Source organism: Phalacrocorax carbo, chromosome 5, assembly GCF_963921805.1.
Source record: "Phalacrocorax carbo chromosome 5, bPhaCar2.1, whole genome shotgun sequence".
NCBI lineage: Eukaryota > Metazoa > Chordata > Aves > Suliformes > Phalacrocoracidae > Phalacrocorax > Phalacrocorax carbo.
In genome coordinates this window covers 40,035,594-40,055,824 of record NC_087517.1, presented here as the reverse complement: position 1 = coordinate 40,055,824, position 20,231 = coordinate 40,035,594, and the positions used below count along the sequence as shown (strand labels likewise).

Below are 20,231 nucleotides of genomic sequence, written 5' to 3'. Positions count from 1 at the left end.
GGGGAGAAGCTGGGTCATTTTCTATTTGTCTTTAGTTGCCAATTAGCAATGTCATTAATCCACTGCCTAGGAGAAGTTCATGATTAAAATAGATGGTGTCACTGACCATTGACAAGACGATATGCAGAAAGTTGTGCTGCAGCTGCCTGTCACTGTGCTGCAGTAGTTGGAGCTCGGCCTCATTTTCCGGAGGGAAGTAGCAATTTCTTAATTTCTTTGCATTCTGGGGTAAAGATAGATGCATTATCCTGGCTTTCAATATTGCATTATATTGTGTTCTGGACAGGGAATCTGCGGCAGACCCTGGTAGAGCTAATGCACCACCTGCCCCCCTCTACCACATGAGTCTGGTTAGAGAGCATGTTGTGTCTGCATTAGCTGCAAACGTACTTTGCTGTGTTTGCCCACAGAGCCACTCCAAGGCTCTTTGGGGGTGGCAGCTTTGAATTTTGCCTCTTCAAGGATGGCTATCTGAAGCTGGGCCAAAGCTTCATTTCCTGCTGGTGAGAGAAGAGGGATGAGGGAAAGGCGCGGGAGGGCTTGAGGGGTCAGGCTTGCTTTTTCTGCTGCTCTGGGGGCAACAGGAAGAGGCTGGTGGTGCATGGCTGCTGCCAGGAAAGGCTAACCTCTAGCTGGAGACCACAAACCCTTGGTGACAGTGGCCAGCCTGGTTTTCCAAGGCCACAGATAAAATAAGCAATGACCTAGGACAGCAGACAGTGGAGGAGACAGAGGGGCACAGTCCTGCTGCTTGTTCCCTAGTGTATTGGACAGCAGGAATTTTGTTCTGTAATGGGAATTGTACTCTAGCTTGCTTGCTTAAGAAAAAGATGACCAGTGCTCTAATTTACGCCCCACTTGAGGATCAAATCTCTCAGCAGGACAGGAGGGTGGGGGTTTTTTTCCCCCCGATCTTAGTTTTGAGGGAAACAAATTTCCATGATAGAGGATGAAATACTAGGAATATTTTTCATAGGTGGATCTTCCAACTTCTGGTTTGTAGCCACACTAATTTGTGGGTGAAGGAAATATTTTGGTACTGAAAACTTGCCCAAATGCTGTTTAACAGGGAATTGCAGTTTAATTAGCACTTATGAGACATTAATGATAATTGTATTCAATTTGGCTGCTCAGGATAAAGTGTGATTCAGGATCAGCTGGTTGGTTCTCTGAAAAAAAAAAAAAAAAAGAAACTTTGTGTAGTCTGGTGAATACGTGCCATTAGCTTCATGTTCATAGGTAGAAGCTTTTGTGGCTGCTTCTTTCTCTCCGTTTTTTTTTCCCCCCCTCTCCCATGAGGTGTGCTGGACTGGGGAAAAAGTGGGAGGAACTTGTATTAACTGGAGGGGAATGGTTTGATTTCAACTTTGTGCTTTTGCAGTGATCTGGATTACAGTTTATCACTGCTATCTCTTTTGCTGTGATTTTTAGGAAAAGTGCCAAAAGCTTAAAATTTTTTTTCCATTTACTTACTTGTGCTTTGCTCTGCCAAGGAATGAGAAGGCCTGCCACTCAGCAAGCATGTGAACAAGAAAGGCAAGGGAACCCAGGGTAAAATTTGATGTGAAGACTTGTGTACAATGCAGGATAGCCATAAACATCCCTTGAATATTTCTTTTTTCTTTGCAGCAGAGTTCATTATGCTTTCTGAGTTTGTGGCTGTAGGTGAAAACAAAGACAGTGCCACAAAATGATTGTAGCTTCAAAGGCTGTCTGAGAACAGAGAAAACAAACTATAGGCAATTTAAGCACCTGTTTGTATGCAGGCTACCACACAAGCCTAATATATATACTAGTATGATGTAAGGTAGCGGAGATGACCTGATTAGCAAAGCCCTCGCAACGAGCTGAGGAGATCCCTGCTGCACCAGTGCGACCCTCCTTGGAGACCTGTGCCAAGTCTCAGCTGAAGGAAACCTTCCCGCAGCAACAAGAGCTAGTGGAGTGTTTCTGAAAATGGCAACGATGGTGCGCTGTGTGTGAAGGTGATGGAAGAAAGAAGAGTAAACAGCCTGCACAACTTTGCAGAATAGCTGGGCTATTATGAAAGATGCAACATTAATTACTTGGGCTTTGGGAGCTATGTTTGCAGGAGTTGTGGAGCACCATGTGTCTGGGGAGGCTGCATTTCAGCAAATGGCTTGCTCCGTTTTGTAGTGCTGTTTATCCTGTTGGTGAAAGCCATCATTTGGCAGAAAGAAACGCTAGGGCAAGATAAAGTAAGTGATCTTCCAGTTTGTAAGCTATTGCAGCCTTGCTTTCATACGTGCTGAGCAGGCAGAGGTCCACAGGCGTGAATAAGAACTTGTGGTGCTCAGCACTTATTACAGTCAAGTGTTTATTATTCTATGTCAGAGAAATAGAGACAAAAATTTATGTACATAGAAGGCATGTAAGATACAAGACTTTCTCTCTCTCTTTAGTACTTATAAATATACGCAATTGGTGTGAGGTGTTTTTTAGTTTTGTGCATTACTGTGTGTGGAGAGTGCACAGGCTTGCGGCAGAAACCCAGGGTTTTAGGTGAGTGGCACAGGGCACTATTTCTGGTTCTACCCTAGCTACTTGTGTTGTCAAGTGTATTAAATCCTGCTCCTGAAGACTGCAAACCATTTATCTGGGCTTTATTCTCAGACTTGCTGAATACCCCAAGAGGCTGCTATTATTAGAAGGAACTGCCATTCCTTAGTTCTGAAAGTGGGCTATCTGTAAATCGCCAACACATGCTTTCCACAGGGAGGTGGGACTAGGACCTCGGCTTTCCCCCTGCCAGCCCATGGAGCTGGCACAGCTCCCACTCTTCCTCCCTTTTGCTCAGCCCCTCCACCAAGGGTGCATCTTCCTGGTCATGAGGCTGGTGGTGGCTATGCCACCCACTGTACCTTGGGCTCCACAGAAGTGTCGGATGGCTTCCCGTTGCTTCTCTTGCTGCTGTGGTAGGGCAGGGCCCCTTGTGCCTTCCATGGAAACACTTCCTGTTGACCTGTTTCTGCCGTTCTTCCTCCCCTTCTTGAGGTGGTGGTGGCATCGCTGAAGAAGCCATTAAGAAAATTGTATTTTGTCATTGGGGGATGATTTGTAATTACATAAAGTTTTATAGCATCTTTTTCACAGCCAGCAAGAGGTTGCTTTCATCCACGTATTTCCCTGCACATGATGCTAGTACCAGGGCTAGTACTGTGGAGCAGACAGCCATCCTCGGGGCATGTTCTTCCACTGCACTGGGTGTAGGTGGGAACAGCCATCCTGCACCCAGGCTGACGCGGCCACGTGCTGCCCCAGGCAACCAGCTGGGGCCAGGTCATGGTCAAGCTCTTAGTCAGTGCCATTGTTTCTTTTTTTTAAAACAATAAATGCATCTCAGTGGCAACAAAAATATCAATTCCCTTCTATAAATAAAGCATTAAAATATTTCATAATTACAGATCATTTCGATGACAGTGCCTGTGCTTATACTAGTCTTCTGTGACCTGACCTGTCTGTGTCCTTGCTCTGGATGGGCTTTGCTGTAGTAGTATTTTTATTCCTTAGCTCCTATTAGTGCCTTTATGAATAGTGGAAAATGTGTTTCAACAATTTTATTATTAAAAAGCAGCATCTTACCGTTGTTTGGTCTCTGGTGCCTTTGCCTTGTTCACTATGCTTTACCTAGGAGTAACAGCAACAATTTAGAGTTGCAACGTCAACATCAGTCTCTGAACCTTGTGTTTTCTTTAGCTGTAGATTCTGGAGAAGGAGGAGAAAGGACGATGAACGAGGAAGTCTAAGTAATAGAGTTTGTTCTTCTGATGTTTCCAGGCCTCCTGTTTGGAAACCCTGGTTCCTCACAGTGATCAGGCACATTTACTCCTAACTCCCTTGTAGGGTTCCCGGACAGGGTCCCCTTGGGTGGCTGCTGTGGAGCATGGCTGGCTGGCGTTCAGAGACACTGGCCAGGCCCCAGGCACGCAGTTGCACTCTGGGTCCACTGCTGTCATGGACACTCGTACTAATGGCCTTAGTACAGAGGTCAAAGACTGCTTAGATATGAAGGCTGAATCACCTCCTTTTTAAAACCCTCAGCAGGATCAAGGCTTAGGGAAGCAGGCACGTGGGCTTGCCTTCTGGCTAACACTGTGGATGGAGAGTGTGACTCTGGGACAGGCCTTTCAGCAGTTTCAACCAACTGTTGAGGCATTGAAATGGGGATGTCTGGTGATTAAAACACCCTTGCACCAACACCCCTACATGAAAAAGCCTGATGCATTCATTTTCTTTAAAGATTTGCTGATCCCACAAGCTCTTGTTAGAGGTTTGTCCTGTGACCTGAGGATCACAGAAATCAGTGGTGAACCAAACAGATATAAAAGATCTTCAGCTGCACTTATTTCACTTGTAAACATAAATAAGCCAGCAGCATAGGTCTCGCTTCAGAGCTGTTTGCCTTGGTAGTGTCCCATGTGAATCAGGAAAAGGTAGCAAAAAAGGTACTGGAGGCTCATCCAGAGATTGATCTCTTCTGTCAGGAAACCTGCCTGTGCAGGCAAGGTGATTTGGAGATTAGCGACTCAACTCACAAGCCTGGCTTCACTAGCTCCCTGCATTTTGAACAATCCTGCCTGCAAAGGGTGCTTGCTTCTGTGAGCTGTGGTGGTGCAATGTCCTCTCTTTGGAAACCCTGCATCTTGGTGAACTAGGCAAGAGACACCTGGAGGAAGCAGCTCTGTCTGTCCTTTGCTCTTGTGACTTGAGCTCCTTGAAAGGAAGGGGGCTCCAAGCAGGAGCTTGGTTCTTAAGCCTGCCGCATATCTGCAACTTTTGGTAGGCCTCTGGATCATGCCATGCCTTAGTTTCTAAGCTGTAAAATAGGGATAGAAATTAGGAGTTTAAAAAAAAAAAAAACAACCGAGAAAACCAAACCAACAACAAAAATCAACAACCCAAAACAAAACAAAAAAGCCCCACAAAGCCTTGAAGAAAGATGTAGTTGTAACTTGTGGTGCCATCACCACTGTGAGGCCCTCATGTTGGTTTGAGCTTCAAGGCTGTGCTTTAATATTGATAATAGCATAAGTTTATCATTATATTAGTGACTGAGAACTTAGAAAATACATGTTTTAATTTTTTTTTTCCTTATTTCAGCAAATTCAGTAAAGCTAGAAATGCAAAGTGATGAGGAATGTGACAGGAAGCCCCTGAGTCAGGAAGATGAGATCAGGGCTCATGATGAAGGAAGCAGCCTGGAAGAGCCCCTCACTGAGAGTAACGAGATGGCGGATAACAGAAAGATCCAGGAGCTATCGAGCGAGGGAGGAATCCGGCTTCCGAATGGTAAACTGAAATGTGACGTCTGTGGCATGGTTTGCATTGGGCCCAATGTGCTAATGGTACATAAAAGGAGCCACACTGGTAAGCAGCTGAAAGAAAACCTGATGACTGCCTGTGGCGTCTGATGTTGATATTACCTGACAACTCTTCTCTCTTCCCTTTTCATTCATGGGGCAGCAGGAGGCTGGGGAGGGGGAAGATGGGTTTAGTTGTTTTGGTTCTCCCCTTGCTCCCCAGATTCTGGTGATGCTGTGTTTCTGGCAAGCATGGTGCTTCCTTGACATTAATTTCCAGCCTTTGATTCTTGAAAACAGCACAGAAGTCTGGAAATCACCTTTCTACTGTTCTTGACTAGGGGCAAGGTGGTGAGAGTCATCCTCTGGCATGGGGGTGTGTGCATTTATGTGTGTGTGCATGTGCAAGGCTTTTGAGCCTTTAAGGTGGGTCTTAGATGGCCTTCCCTTGGAGGTGCTCACAGGTTGACAACGCCAGCAGCTTCCTGGGGATCTCATACCTCCTTTGCAAGTGGCTGGGCATGATGCCGGTGGCCTGGCCCAGCAAACCTGGGATTAGCAAACCCCTGAGGGGGGACACACAGTAGCTAGCAATGCTGATGCCAGGGTGGGCTTGCTGCTCATCATGTAAGAGTTCTGTCAGGGAAACCTCACCTGAACCACTCGTGGGCTAACCCTTGGCTCCCCCTCACCATCCAGATACTATTTTTGTGGCATCTTTCAATGCTTACACTCTCCTATCATTTGTTTTTATTGCTATTAGTACTATTACTGTTTGGAGACCAAAACAAACTAGGCTTATCAATTTGAGAATTCAAGAGGCAGACAAAACCTTTGCCATATGCTGATTGAGTGGGTCTTTGGGACCTGAAAGATGAGGCCTCAAGTTCAAAACAAGGAATTTCAGGGGAGTTTTGGCTAATGTGACAAGCTGGGGTGCTCAAGATGCTGGTACTCACTGGCCTCTGCTGCTCAAGTGGGAGTGATGGTTACCTCCAACAGGATAAAAGTACAGATGGTGCCGGAAGGCAGTGCTCTCCAGTCTTGCAGAGGTCTACCTAGCAGAGCCTTTGATTCAAAAAAAGCACTTAAGCTTGTGCTTAACTTTTATGAGATTTAAGCACATGTAAGTCACCTGAAGTGCTACAATATATGCTTAAGATACATACTCATATCTCATCAAGGTTAGGCACAGATTTCTGTGTTGGCACCTCAGTGGGTGTTTGTTCTTCATATTTTTTTTGGACAAAATGAAAGATATTTTGGTTTTTTATCTTTCTATGGTATGGTTTAATGGGGTGAGAGGCACTGAGATATCTGCTAGGGTGTAAGAAGAAAAGTGGGATTTTAAGGTTAGAGTAAGAAAGACTTTGTGTAATCCCTTTGTAAACCTGGTAGTTTACAGTCAAGTATTGTGCTTTTGATGGGAAAGAAATCAATAGAATTTCTGTACAGAGGAATAATAAATATATATTACATAGTTAATGCCCTGTATATACGTTATATTGATAATAACATAAATGTATAATGCAAAGCATTGGAGTATCGTTTATGATGCAGTCATGATTTTAGACAGCAGTGTGACAGGGGAAGAGCATTAGCTGGAGAATCAAAATCTTGATTAACAATTTGACATGCTATTACTAGGGAAGGGAGAGAGAATAGAGAATGTAACAGAGTCCCCAGCTTTCAACCTCCCTAAAAGTTTCCATTTGCACTTGCACGTATCTGAGCATATGTATTGTAGGTGCATCGGAGTCCATGTATTTGAACTGGAGCAGCTAAATTAGACCTGCTAAATTTAGATTTAGGTACTTAATTAAATGGTCTGCAATTTTTGAGATACTGAATAGCTATAGCATCTTTTAAATACCGACAAGCTGCCTTTTTCACGTTAAAGAAGACATGCAAATTCAAAGCTAACAGAACAAAATCTCATCTGCATGCAGGCAAGGCGGCTGTATGTGGGTGCATGGGTAGGAATTGCATAACTGGTAGCTTTTTCCTTCGGGCTACTGCGAGTTCCTCATAGAGCTCTGACTCTTTTCCCATCTGAGCAGAGGAGCTGTGATGTATTGCTCTATACAGATGATTTCAAGCATGTAGAAATGGCATTCCTTCTAATGTGCAGCTCGGTGCTCTACTCTCGGGAAACCAGTTGGCAAATTTTGCGAGGGATTCCCCCCCACACACACACTTCGTTTGTTTTGTAATTCATGATGCTACTTCACTGTCCACAACAGAAGGAGAATTTTGCTTGGATTTCCACATCCTTGATTTTAAGGAGTATTTTTAACATACTGGTATCTATCTTTTAAAGTGCAGTATGTTAAAATATATTGCCACTTCCTTGGCAGCTGGGTGCAATGGGCTGGCCCCAGCTCTGGAATGAGCCCTGACCTGTGGATAGTCTGGTTTTGCAGCCCAAGGGAGAATGGTGGAGGGAAGGGAGGTTGTCCTTAATGAGTGGAAGTGGATGATATTCTTTATCAGCTAATGCAACTGGCATGTAAATCCCTACCTCTCAAAGCCAATTTAAGTATGTTTTGGGAGCTGAATCCCGCCTTACTCTCCTCTTTATCTGTACACAACCAAAGCATAGTCTGGCCAGTTGTTTGCATTGGCAAAAAATTGAAGTCCTTTTCCCTTCCCAAAAAACCTGTCAGCATTCTATGTAAATCACACAAAATGCTGCGGTCCATAGTAGAGGCTGTAATTTGCATGTATGCTGGGACAAGATCATGGCTTTCCTTACACCAGGGACCCAGGCTTTGCAAGAAGCTGTGCCATATGGCTTTGGCTGCGTTATGCGTGTAAAGGGGCACAGTTTTCTCCAGCCATTATTCATCTGTTCCCGAGGAGCAGTTGTCTTCCCCTGCCATGTTATGGTAGTTCAGTCAGATACAGCGATGGGGAAAATAATCTGTGCCATGGATGAGGCCAGAGTAGATGAGCTCAGTGTCTCGTCTCTTATCTTCGTTTACTGGAGCATTTATTTCCTCTGATGCCTGCGGTCACCCCTTCCCCTGAGAGCCTGAGCCAGGGATTTCCCATTCATCCTTCAGGTCCACACAAGCGCTGCCTCATGCATGTGGTGCAAGTGATGCTTTGATCCACGGCACTTCCACCACAGAGCCCTTGGCATTGCTCATCTGATACCACCAAACGCAACATTTCTCTGAAACACTGATAATGCAGGTGAAGTGTTTTTGTAATCTGCATAGCCATCAGAAGGCCTTTCTATTTATTTGTCATCACTGACAGAAAATAAATAACTCTCAAAGTGGGAATTAAGCGTGATGCACTCCCCGCTTCAGTGAGCAGGGTAACCCCCCAACCTCTCCCTCATATGACACATCCTCGTGTCAGAAAAATAGCATGTGTCAGGTTTGATTTATTGCCTGGTTTCCCATACTATTTTCTGTTGGTCCAAATTTCATATTCCACAGCAGATGCCCTGAGTTGCAGCATCTTTATCAGAGTTTTCTGTTACTACAGGAGGTGACTGATTATGTATTATTGCCACTGGATACTCCAGGGGCTTGTGCTTGAGGATGCTGAGGGAAGGGGAGAGAAAGCAGATAATTCAGGTCCACTAGCAGAAAGCCTTAAAACTTCCTCGCTCCTCATTTTTGGCAAAGGAGAACCCACTTGCTGGTATAGCTGTGCTGTGCTGCCACCCCTGTGATCTGTGAGGTCCTTTTGCTCCCGCGTGCTGTGAATTGTGATTCTTCTCCACTGTAACATCTAGTCTTATATGTGGTCCTGGATTCTGAAACACTTTTTATTTCTAAGGGAGGATTGGGATCATCCTCATTGTTTTAAGCTCTGGGTGTTCTTAAACGCTTTCTCTGTGTGGATGCAGTGGGGCAGTGGCAGTGCAAAGATGGGTCCATGGGTACAGGGCATGACACAGAAGGTGGTAGGGATAGCAGGCTTGCCCCATTCTCACTTTGGGCTGCTGATACGTTATTTTTAGGCTTTTTGGGGGTGCTAACCACAGGAGGATCTTAAATCTTCGCTTGCACTCCATTTGCATTTTAGTACCATAAATGTGTTATGGTAGTTCAGTCAAACTGAGGGAAATCTTCAAGTCCTGCTTTAGCATCCATAGCATTATAACTGAGGATAGGTAACACTGGAACTCCAAATACTATTTAATTTTTTCGTCTTCATGCAGAGGTCAATTTTTGGGACACAATAAATGAGGAAAACCCCAATCATGCTGTTCAGCATAAAAGACTTCTGTGCCTAAAGCAGCTAACCAGGAACAAATGTAAACAAGTGGCCATATTAACACATTACAATTAACTCTGTTGGACTGCCTGTCTTATTCTTCTAGTAGAAAGGTTTTATTTCGTTTAATTTGCCATTTGTAACCTAGTGCATGCTCCTACCTCTTGCAATAGGAATCGATTTGGCACTGAATCAAGAGTTGTAGAGCCAAACTTCTAAAAGTGATATTTTCTACTTAGGTTTCTAACTCTAATTTTAATAAGTGTCTCATTTTCTACTTATATTTAAGTCAGGGGAGCTTAGGTTTTTAAAATCTCTGTCTGCACAAGGATGTGTTTTACTCACAGTCCTGAGTAGCTAAACTGTTCTGACATTTTTACCAGTTCTCTTAAAGGATTTTTCTCTCTTAAGAATACAGTCATAAATTTGTGTACAGAGGACACTTGGAAATCACCCAGGATTTCCCAGGAATTTTTCATGAGAGGTTTGTCCTGCTGTTTCATAATAAATTGCATTTTGTGGAAGTAGGTTTTTCCCAACAAAAAACCCTAGTAAAAATCACTGATTTCAAGTGATGTGCAGCCCTTTAAGTGAATCTGATAGAACAGTAAGTAGGTATGCAGACTAGATAGTCCCCAGAATAACAAATAAAGAAATGGAGCAAAGTCTGCTGCTCTGTATTTCGCTTGGGTAAAGGCCTGTCAGTGTGTTGGGAGTGCAGCTACTATTTCATTTGTACTCCTGGGACAGAGCAGAATCAGAGCAGTTGCAGCATCTGGTGAGTCAAGAGAAATGTTTCATTTTAACTGAATATTAGCAAAAAGCCTACTATGGAAAGGTGAAAATCAATATTAGTACTATTAGCAAACGGTTTCTGATGGCAGCATGGGCACAGTAATTTTGCATTAAGAGGCTAAAAAAAATCATGTTTGAGAAGTACTTAAACTATCCTTTGTATATCAAAAGTATATGCTAAACAAAAAAGGCTGAGATCTTAGATACACATTTAGCCAAGACAGATGTTAACTTGTAGCCCCATTGGACCTGGTTCTTACGTTCAGAAGGGCTCTATCCTGGCTTTTCATGTTATTGTGAAGAGACTTTAAAACCAGCATTTGGAAGAGGAAAAAAAAAGTAATTAAAGCATTCCCAGGAAGGGACCTGAGCATGGCTGTAGAAATAACCAGGCCTGACTGTTAATGAGAACATTATTATGTATTATTTTGTGAGTTGTTCCATTTGATTTCAAAGGGAGAAAAGTTACCAGCCAAGGGTTATGAAAAATCTAAACCTCCTTGGTTGCAAGGTCTGCAGGTTCTTTGTCCTCAGTTAAATTTCTGTTTTAATACAGAAAATATCACTGATGTATTTTGCACTGGTATGAGATTCGAAGAAGGTTAACTCATACTGAAACTTCTGCGCAGCACTTCCGTGCTGAGATGGTAAAGGAGAGTTATTGTGCAGGGAAGCTTCCAATTAAGCAGAAAAGGGAGTTGGTTTGCTTTTTGAAATAACATTTGACATACACACGGTAAAATATGAAAACTATTAGTAGGAAGTTAATCAGTTCATTCGCATGGTTTCAGGTCTTCTCAGCTAGACAGCATTTGTAGCTTGTGCTATGAAATTTCCAGCCAGCTGCCATGTATTAAAAATACTAATAAACCTGACTCTGTTGGTCCACTTCACCTTTCATCTAGGTATTTGTTTACACAACAGCAAGTTAACTTGTGTACTTTAGATACTGGTGTAGCTAAAGAGCAGTAATATTTAATTTTTTTTTTCCTGGAGGAGACATAGCTGTAATGGATGCATCTTAAACAATGAACTTTGACATTTCAGTAGTATTTTGCTGTAATTTAGAGGTAAATATTTTAAATAATACCTTTTATTTAACTGTAAAATTATAAAAACCCATAGATAATTAAATTAAATAAATAATCAGGTCTGTTACCTGGCACAAGCCCCTCTTACAAAGCCTTTACCAAAGGTAGTACTTTGCAGCCCCTGCTTACCTTGCCTTGCCCATTCCTGAAGTAACTTTAGATAATTAAATTCCCTGTGCTGGAGAACAAGGCTTCTTAGGCATTCCTGATTTTTTGTCTGGCCTTAGATCTTAAATCTGGAGTTGAAAAGAAACAATTTTTTTGTTTGATTAGCTGTTCTTCCCCTCTCAGATTTTTTTCCTTTTTTTTTTTAATTAAATCACAAAGGTTTGAGGTTTTTCTGCCCTCCCTTAGCTCTAAAATAGAGAAAAGGTTTGATACTTAATGTAGACTAAAAATATTTTCAGACACATAGTTTCCAGTGTTGAAAAGCAAAAAGCTTGCTTAGTCACATTTCAGTACATGTCCTTCTTATAAGGAGCTCTTATTATAATAAATCAGTATAAGTTTATACAGTCGAACAGTGAATACATAGATATCTGTAACTGTGAAATACACACTGTGCTTATTATCAGTAGCCTTTTGTAGCCGTGTATTCCACTTGTTTAATTGGTTTATGGTTTCTGGTATGTCTGTGCTGCTGTCACCCTCAAAGACAGGAAAACATTTTAAACAGAGTCAGGGACTGCCATGTAGAGAAGAAATGTATTTAGGTAAAGGCTTTTTGTGAGTGGATGTTTAGTTTGAAATGTGATTCATTTCAGCCTAGGAATAAAAACTTATTTTTTACGAAGATGTAAAGGACGTGAATAAGGATGTTGAGGTTCTTATTTCTTTATTAGGAAATAATAATACTGGAGAACTGCTTACAAACCTACCAGAAGAAGGCAGCAGTAGAAATAATTGGAAAATAGCCTTCTCAAGGCACTGAAGTGATGAAGTCGTCTGGTTTGGTAGTATCTGGAGTGGGCATCAGACAGCAGAGCTCTTGGAAAACCAGCAAAATCTTCTCCTTATTCAGTGTGGGTTTTGTTTTTTTTTTTTGGTGAGCCCTTCCATTTGATAATGGTCAGATTAGCTGTGCTAAATGTAAAAGCCACTAATCAATAGCAAGAAGGTGTGACTAAAATTAACAGTCATCCCACAAGCCTGCAGCTTAAACAAGGAGCAGGAATCAAATGATTGGACAGAAGTGTAATAAACAGATCAAAGCAATTATTTACCCAGAATTAAGCTGTAGGAAAAAATTAATTCATGCTGGCTTTAAATAGAAAGGTTATTTAAGGTAAAATGTGCTATTGTAGCAAATTCTGTCTGCTGCAAGATTGGAGCAGACTGTTGGTGACTTTGTGGTGAGTGTTTTCATGTTGTCTTTGCCACGATCTTTAGTGCAGGGATTATTTGAAATGCTGACCAAAGGCTTTTCAGCTGCCGGTTTATCGAGGAATAATACCTGCTCATATGTGGCCTCAAAATATCAAAGATATTTTGATGTAGTGGATAAAACAAATTAATTGCGTAGTATTAAATACAGCAGGAGTAAAAGGGAAGACTTTACACTTGGTAAGAAACTTGCTACCTTCTTTAATGTTGTCATCCTGAAACTGAAGCTATCATTCCTGAATACTGAGAAATGTGTCAAAGGAAGGGGTTTTGCCTGTTTTCTCAGACAGCGAAAGCAAAACAAAAAAGAAAAAAAAACCCATATATTTTTCTACTGCAGTCTCTTTACATATCTCTGTTATGGACATTTTGAAATTATATAAAAGAAGATAATGGCTAATCAGATCCTTTAAGTATAGTGTGGGAGTCTAAAAGGGAAACCACAAACTCTTTATCAATTCCAATGAGCTCGTCTTCAGTGTATTGGAAGATAAGCTTTGTGCCCTGATTTTTTATTTTTTTTTTTTACTGCCGTTACTCCATAATGTTCTTGGCAAGATTGTAGGAACCTTAGTATCTCTTCAGTGCATTTGCTGTTGTTTCAGATATCATTTTCAGCTCACACGTGTGAAGTGAGGTTGTAGAAGTATGGTGCATGTATGGCACACTTGTCTTCTACTGCCTTCCTGGTAGGACTGTAATGCTGGTAGTGATTTAAACCACTGAAGCAAGAATGGCTAGTGGACATCTGTAGGAGCTCTTTTCCTCCCATCTCATACCATTTGAATCGACAGACATATATTGGACCTTCCACTAGACACATGAACTACTATGATAAAAGCATAGCATTAATTTTGTACAGCAAAGGAATAATCATTTTAAAGCAATTGAAAAAACTTTGGAGAGATGTGACAGATCAAAGAGTACATTTTTCACGTGAACTGTGTTTCAGGCCAGTGAATTCAACCTCAGAAACTCCCACCAGGCATTGACCAAGGGTCTGTGATAGGTGATAAGCTGAAAAAACCAATGAGACCACTTACATCTGAAATCTGATGTTCAAGACCTTGTTGAACAGGGGCCCTAGTTGGTGAAAACATTTCAGCATCTAGAGCCCAGCTGCAGTAAAGCGCTTAGGCAAGTGGCCAGCATGAGTATATGCTTGTGCCCTATTGATTTGCACTGTACCTGGTGGGACATAAGTAGATGATTAGAGCTGACTGCCTGCCCAAGAATGCTGTAAGAGAGACTAAGTGTCCTCAACAAATGTTGACACAGAGGATGGTTTTGGTAATATTTCACAAAATCTGTGTGAGTTTGGGGGTTTTCCTCTAAATGATAATAATAATATTTTAAAATGTTGCTATTTGTTGTTATGGACCCAGTCCCCACTGTCCAGGGCAAATATGAAGGATTAACATCCACATCAGTTTTGGGTGTGTGTGTGTGAATGCATGGGGTGAAGGGAGAGGGTAAGGTGTAGAGTTTCTGGATTGGTTTGTGGTTTTGGGTTCTTTTTCCCCCCTCTATCAAACAAGTCTTTTCAATTAATTTTACTCAGAGCACAAATTTGCTTAATTCACAGTTTAATGCTGTAAGATTTTTCTCATTGTTTGCTACTGCCCAAAGCCTGTGGGCCTGATCCTTACTTGCATTGATTTTCTTCATATGACTTCAGCAATGCAAAGCAGCCTTCAAAAGGGATTTCAATAAAAGTATAAAGTAAGAAAAAAAATTTGGTTTGAAACAAAGACCTTAACATCTGTCCAAGTCCAATTGTTATGATCAGTTCTAAATACTCATATGGATTGGACCTATACTAAAAATAAGTGCAAAACTGTAGAGCTAAATACCACAAAACCATGGTTATGGATCTAAATTTTGAGCAAAGCTTATCTTTCATGAAGGATAACTGCTCCAAGGTGCAGAACTTTATGAAAATCAGGCTGCATTAATGACCTCAAGCTGATGCTACAGAAGGAAAGAGCTCCAAATCACTATTGGAGGCTTTACCCCTCTGACACTAGCAAGTGCCATGTGGTGGTGGGGACCATACCTATGTAAGATGGCAGTGTTACAAAGAGAGGGATAATGGGCTCCATGCATCTTCTCACATTTCTTGACAGCTTTCTCCCTTGCATTTCTCTTCCAGGTGAACGCCCCTTCCACTGTAACCAATGTGGAGCTTCTTTTACCCAGAAGGGGAATCTACTGAGGCACATCAAGTTGCACTCTGGGGAGAAACCGTTCAAATGTCCCTTCTGCAGCTATGCCTGCCGTCGGAGGGACGCCCTCACAGGACACCTCAGGACGCACTCTGGTGAGCCCGCCCTGTCTTCTCTTCCCTCTTGTTTTTTCTTTTGTCATTACCATTCAGGTGGAATGGGTTATGAAAATCACTGTGTTCCTGGTGGCTCTGGGTCTGTACCATCCTCTTCAGATAGCGCAGCTATGAGCTTTGGGAAAGCCTTGGCGTGAATCAGAAAAGTTGTGGTTCAGCCACACCTCTCCTTTTGTGTGACTGAGCTCCTCTGCTGATGCTATCATATTTCCCTTTGAACGTCTCCTTGGGTGTATCCAGGCTTTGCTCGCAGATTGTTTTGACACTTTTAGCCCCAAAGTGGCTGTGCAATTCCAAAGATCACAAAGAGTAACTGTGTGCTCTTGGAAGCCTGCTTTGCAGTTCATACCAATTTCTTCATCTAATAAATGCCGTATGCTTCTGGAATTCATACTTGTTCATCTTTCAAAATACTCCTCATTGCATTTTTTATGCAGTTACATCTCACTGTAAAGTCCTAATCCATGGCACCTACAGCACTCACCCTAGAGCAGAAGGTGTCAGAATGAGATTGGGTTTGTCTTGCCTTGCTACTTGGCAGTATCATGTCTATGTCAAGTCTACTTGATATAGTTTCTTGATAAGTTCTAAAGAAATACCCATTGCATAACTGCATGTTAGTAGTCATGTTGGTAGCTCTGATGATCCGGATCAGATGTGTTTCTAGTCCCTGTACGCTACACCAAGGGGCCACATTCTCCCCACTTACTCATTTCTGTAGGAATCTTGAGTAAGATCTTAACTTGGTGCTTTTTTTTTTATCTCCTAGGATGTTCAACTCCTGTGTCCAGGCCGTTTATAGGAGACTCTGTTTTTCATTGTTGAATGAGCAGAGATAATTAGACTGGTTACAAGTGACAGCATTACAGATGAACTTTTCTGAGGTGTTAGCAAATGTGTGACTACTGAAACACAGTGGTTGAAGTGCAGCTGCAGACAGAAACTCTGCATGTGCAAATGTAATCATGGGGCTTCCTAACACTTCATACACATTTCTTCCACAGGGTCAGCCTCACTTCAGTAGAGGTTTCAGTTCTGTGAGTGTTATGTTGGTCTTAGGATACAGAGTTGTCTTGACATTTCCAAGAATCAGAAAGGATAAACTAGTAAGCTTCTCTAGGTAGACTTTGGAGCATGCAGGAGGCTGTATTGATGCAAACATACCGCTGACAGAAAACATGAGCTTCCAAGGGAGTGCAGGTGTGGGGCTAGGCTAAGAGAGAATTGTTTGAGAGTTGTCAGCTGAGAGGATTTGATCTGAAAGTCAAAAGGGAAAGAGTTTGTGGAACTGTGAGTTGTAATTTTCACACATCTGACCATAACCGTAGTTTCAACTTGAAATTTAGTAAAAAAGAAAACACGATAAAAATATTCACAATTAAAATAAAAAAGGGAGTTGTGACATAAAATAGCCCACATTACAAAACATGAACATTGTGGTTGAAGATTGTTTTCATAATATGAATATAGATTTTGTTACCTAGATACAACCATTGATAGAGATTGTTCGTTCTTCCTGTGTGAAAAAGTACATGGCTGATGTTTCTGCTTTTTCACATGAGGATGAAATGTAAGGGTGTGGGATTTTTCAGAAGGCACGCAAGTTCCCCTGGAGCTCCTCCCCTAACTGACTTAGCTGTGTTCAGCTGTGCCTAATTTGTAATTTTGTTTTGTTTTCACTGGAGAAAGTGTCACCCCTCTAAGCAGTCAGCTACAACAGTTTTCAGCAGAGGGCCAGCAGGAGCAGCCAAGTGCTCCCACGGTACTCTCCAAGACGATTAGAGTAGCACTCACAGACAAAGAGTTAAAAACCTGGGATATTGCCTTAAAACTTGGCAACCACCTACACGAAGGTGAAATGCCAATCTGAATGTGAGCATGGAAGTTAAGGTGTCTTTTGTCCCTGTCATACAGGCAAACTTGGTTGGTTTATGCATATGTATGTGAACCTGGCTCATGGAGGAGACGGGTAGGTGTTCTCTAGAGATTTTAAACTTTCATATCAGTGTACTACACAAGCACTTTCTGCTTTAATAAAACACGCATCAAAGTCTGCAAGTAGACTTTGAAGGTATAGCAAATCTAGTAAACTTCGTTGCATGTTTACATCTTCTGCTACTTCTGACCATAAAAAAAGGATATCAGATAAAATATAGAAAGAAGAGGTTGAAAACTATTTTGAAATATGATACTTCAATGCAATTCTAATCTGGTACATTTAATGTCTAAATTGAGGTGAGTCTGAAAATGTTTTTTGTATTTTTAAGAGGAAAGCTCTTTAGATCAGGTCCTCGGCTAATATAGATTGGAATTACATTCCCTAAGCAAGGAAAGTACTGCTATTTTGCACCGGCTTAGAATCTGGCACATGTTTTCATAAATGCAAGACCAATTTCTTTTATGTTGTCTTCTTTCCTCCTTAAATAAGAGTGCTATTAATCAAAAAACCCCACTCTTCTTTCCATCCCAAGAAGGTTTTAAACTACTCTTTTTTTTTTTTTTTTTTTTTTTTTAGTGGAAGGTAGAGTATGCAAGAAAGGAACTGAAGAATTTTTTTGTATCCTTTCTTCTTCCCAGCTAGTTTGATCTGTGCATTTGAAAGCACTTTGTGTCACCACTTAGTCAGTTACACCCTCTCACTACTGCCAGTTAGTCAGTTTTTCCTGTGCTTAGTGCAGGGTTTCCGTACAGTAAGACAGGAGAAGTGGAAAAATAAGGAAAAGTAATTGCAAACAGAAATTAGCAGAAGCATTTCAGATATTTGAAATACCTGAAAGTATTATTAACTTTAAAAAATTTAATTTGTGACATGTTTTTTGGTTTGTGCTTCAGATAAATTTTTATTGTTGTTGTTCATGCTTTTTAATATTATTTCTTACTTGAAAATGTTTATAAGCATCACAATTCATATTTTTCTTTCCTTTCTTGTACAAAACAATATATTTCTATGTAAGTGTTCACAGGATGAGTGGTTAACAAAATATTACTTCGCATCTGTAATGCTGCTGCTGTTTAACCCTAAATAATTAAGGACTTATCTTGCAGTGATTTACCTCTATGATTATTTACCGTTTACTGACATACAGAGTTCTGGTGAACTCTGTGTCTATATTTTCCTCCCACATGCAGCTGCTTTGATTTCAGGAATATAATGATGCCCTCAGGACATCAGTGGGATAACGCCTGGGGAGAGATTCATGCACAGAATTACACTAAGAGGGGGCATGAGCCTCAAGGTACTTACAGGACTTTCAGATGTTGTTTTCAGAATTGACTCTGTAGTTCCACAACACAGATAATATTGGAGATGTGCCCAACTGGGCTTCCAGAATGTGAGTGTAAGGACAGGCTGTGGAGGGCTGGGGAAAAAGTTAGTAGCCCCCTCCTGAAGGATGTACTTGACAAACCAGCAGGGATTGGCTTCACCTTGCCTAGCTTTTGCTGTTTTTAAAGAGGAAAAGATCCAGGCAAAGCTGGTCTCCTCATAGCAGTCACAGAGTACCTGCTATCTCACCCTGAGGTGTGCCCATCTTCTCCAACATCTTTAGAATTGCACAACTAGACAAAGGCAGATACAAAACAGATGAGATGAATTCTACTGTGGGCTATTAATGAACAAAAAGCAGAAGTTTTAAGGAAGATTGTTGATCTGACAGATCAGTCGGATGGTTAAAGCACCTAGATCTTGATCTCTGTACTTGGAAAGATACGACATACAACCTGATGCTGTTTTACCCTGAAGAGCCAGGCATCCTCAAATGGGCATGTAAGTTAGCAGTTATGTTTTGACATGAATTTCTCCTGTGTCTGAAATGGAGCCAAGTCAGCCCTCCCCTCATAATGCTATTGTAAACATAAATGCTTTGATAGTTCTTAAAAAAAACCTCAAGGCTGCAATGATGAACAATCTGGAAGAGCCCATAGAAAACATTAGTGCATTAGGTTTCAGAGCAGGACTTGGGCAGTAAGCCGTAAATGAGGGATAGGATCACTTGGTAAGGGGAAAACAAAATACACAATAGGTGTTCATTAAGTGAGAACCATTCATCCATCCTTTACATTAAACAAGGATGGTCCTGTGAGCAAATTATTTTGTGGTTTTTTTGGTTTTTATTTTTATTTTTAAGACCGTCTCATTATGCATACAGACAGACTGGCCGCATGAAGCCTTCTCAGGCAACCTTAACTCTGGAACTTCCTGATTTTTCTGTCTTTATCTTGGCAACTTCAATCACAGTCCCTTACTGTGGGAGTATGTAAGTGTCATTCATATATGAAAGCAGTTTTACTGTTTGTTTCTTCCTAAAAAAAAAGGGTAGCCAGATCATTATTTTTTTCCTGTCACAGAAGCTTTTCCTCACAATACATTTTAAAATTTGTTTGCAAGATACTTCTTTCCTTTTTAGAAAATGATTTTTTCCCCTTTTTCTGCTTTTAACAAATACTTGGTTTTTCTTCCCCCTTGCCTTCCTGCATTGCTGCTGCACGTTTTATTACTGCCCAGCTCTTCAGTAGCACTGAACTAATAGTATCATTTTATTTGCAAAAGAGAAGCAGTGAAGCATTTGTTTTGAGAAGAAAGGCTTAGACAAAACTCCCAAAAGCACAATCTTAGCAAACTATGTACAGTGCGCAAGATAAAAGGCATGTATAATTAAAAAGGTAAATGCCCTGTTCATGGAAAGGTAGTTTAGTAACTCTTTTTATGTTTCTTGGTTCACAAGTCTATCTTTCTCATCTCTTCTCCGTAAGGACTTTCTTCTCAGCTCCTACTTTGCGGTAGTGAGCCATTCGAGATGTCCTACACACCTGCAATTGCATGACTGTTGTTGGCAGAACTGAAAAGTGTTATCTGTGTGTGTGACTGCTCAGAGGCAGAGGAAATCTGGTTCCTAATTCTGATGACGTGCCTGACCCAGTACAGGTTTGGGAGAGTCATTCCACCTGTGAGTGTCTCAGTCCAGCTGAAAAATTGGATGAACAAGCAGAGTGCTGAAAAATACAATGCTGTGCATAAAGTCCTGCTTGTCTAAAGCCAGTGAGAATTATTGAAACAGTGGCAAG

At 41.4% G+C, this 20,231-nt stretch overlaps 1 protein-coding gene across 1 annotated transcript in view; it reads left to right on the top strand.

Moving 5' to 3' along the window:
• Positions 1-20,231, top strand: part of IKZF2 (IKAROS family zinc finger 2) — a 122,928-nt gene that overhangs the window by 57,229 nt on the left and 45,468 nt on the right. The window contains exons 4-5 of the mRNA XM_064452105.1: positions 5,122-5,388; positions 14,979-15,146. Coding sequence (XP_064308175.1) covers positions 5,122-5,388; positions 14,979-15,146 — 435 coding nt within the window. The remainder of the gene's footprint in view (positions 1-5,121; positions 5,389-14,978; positions 15,147-20,231) is intronic.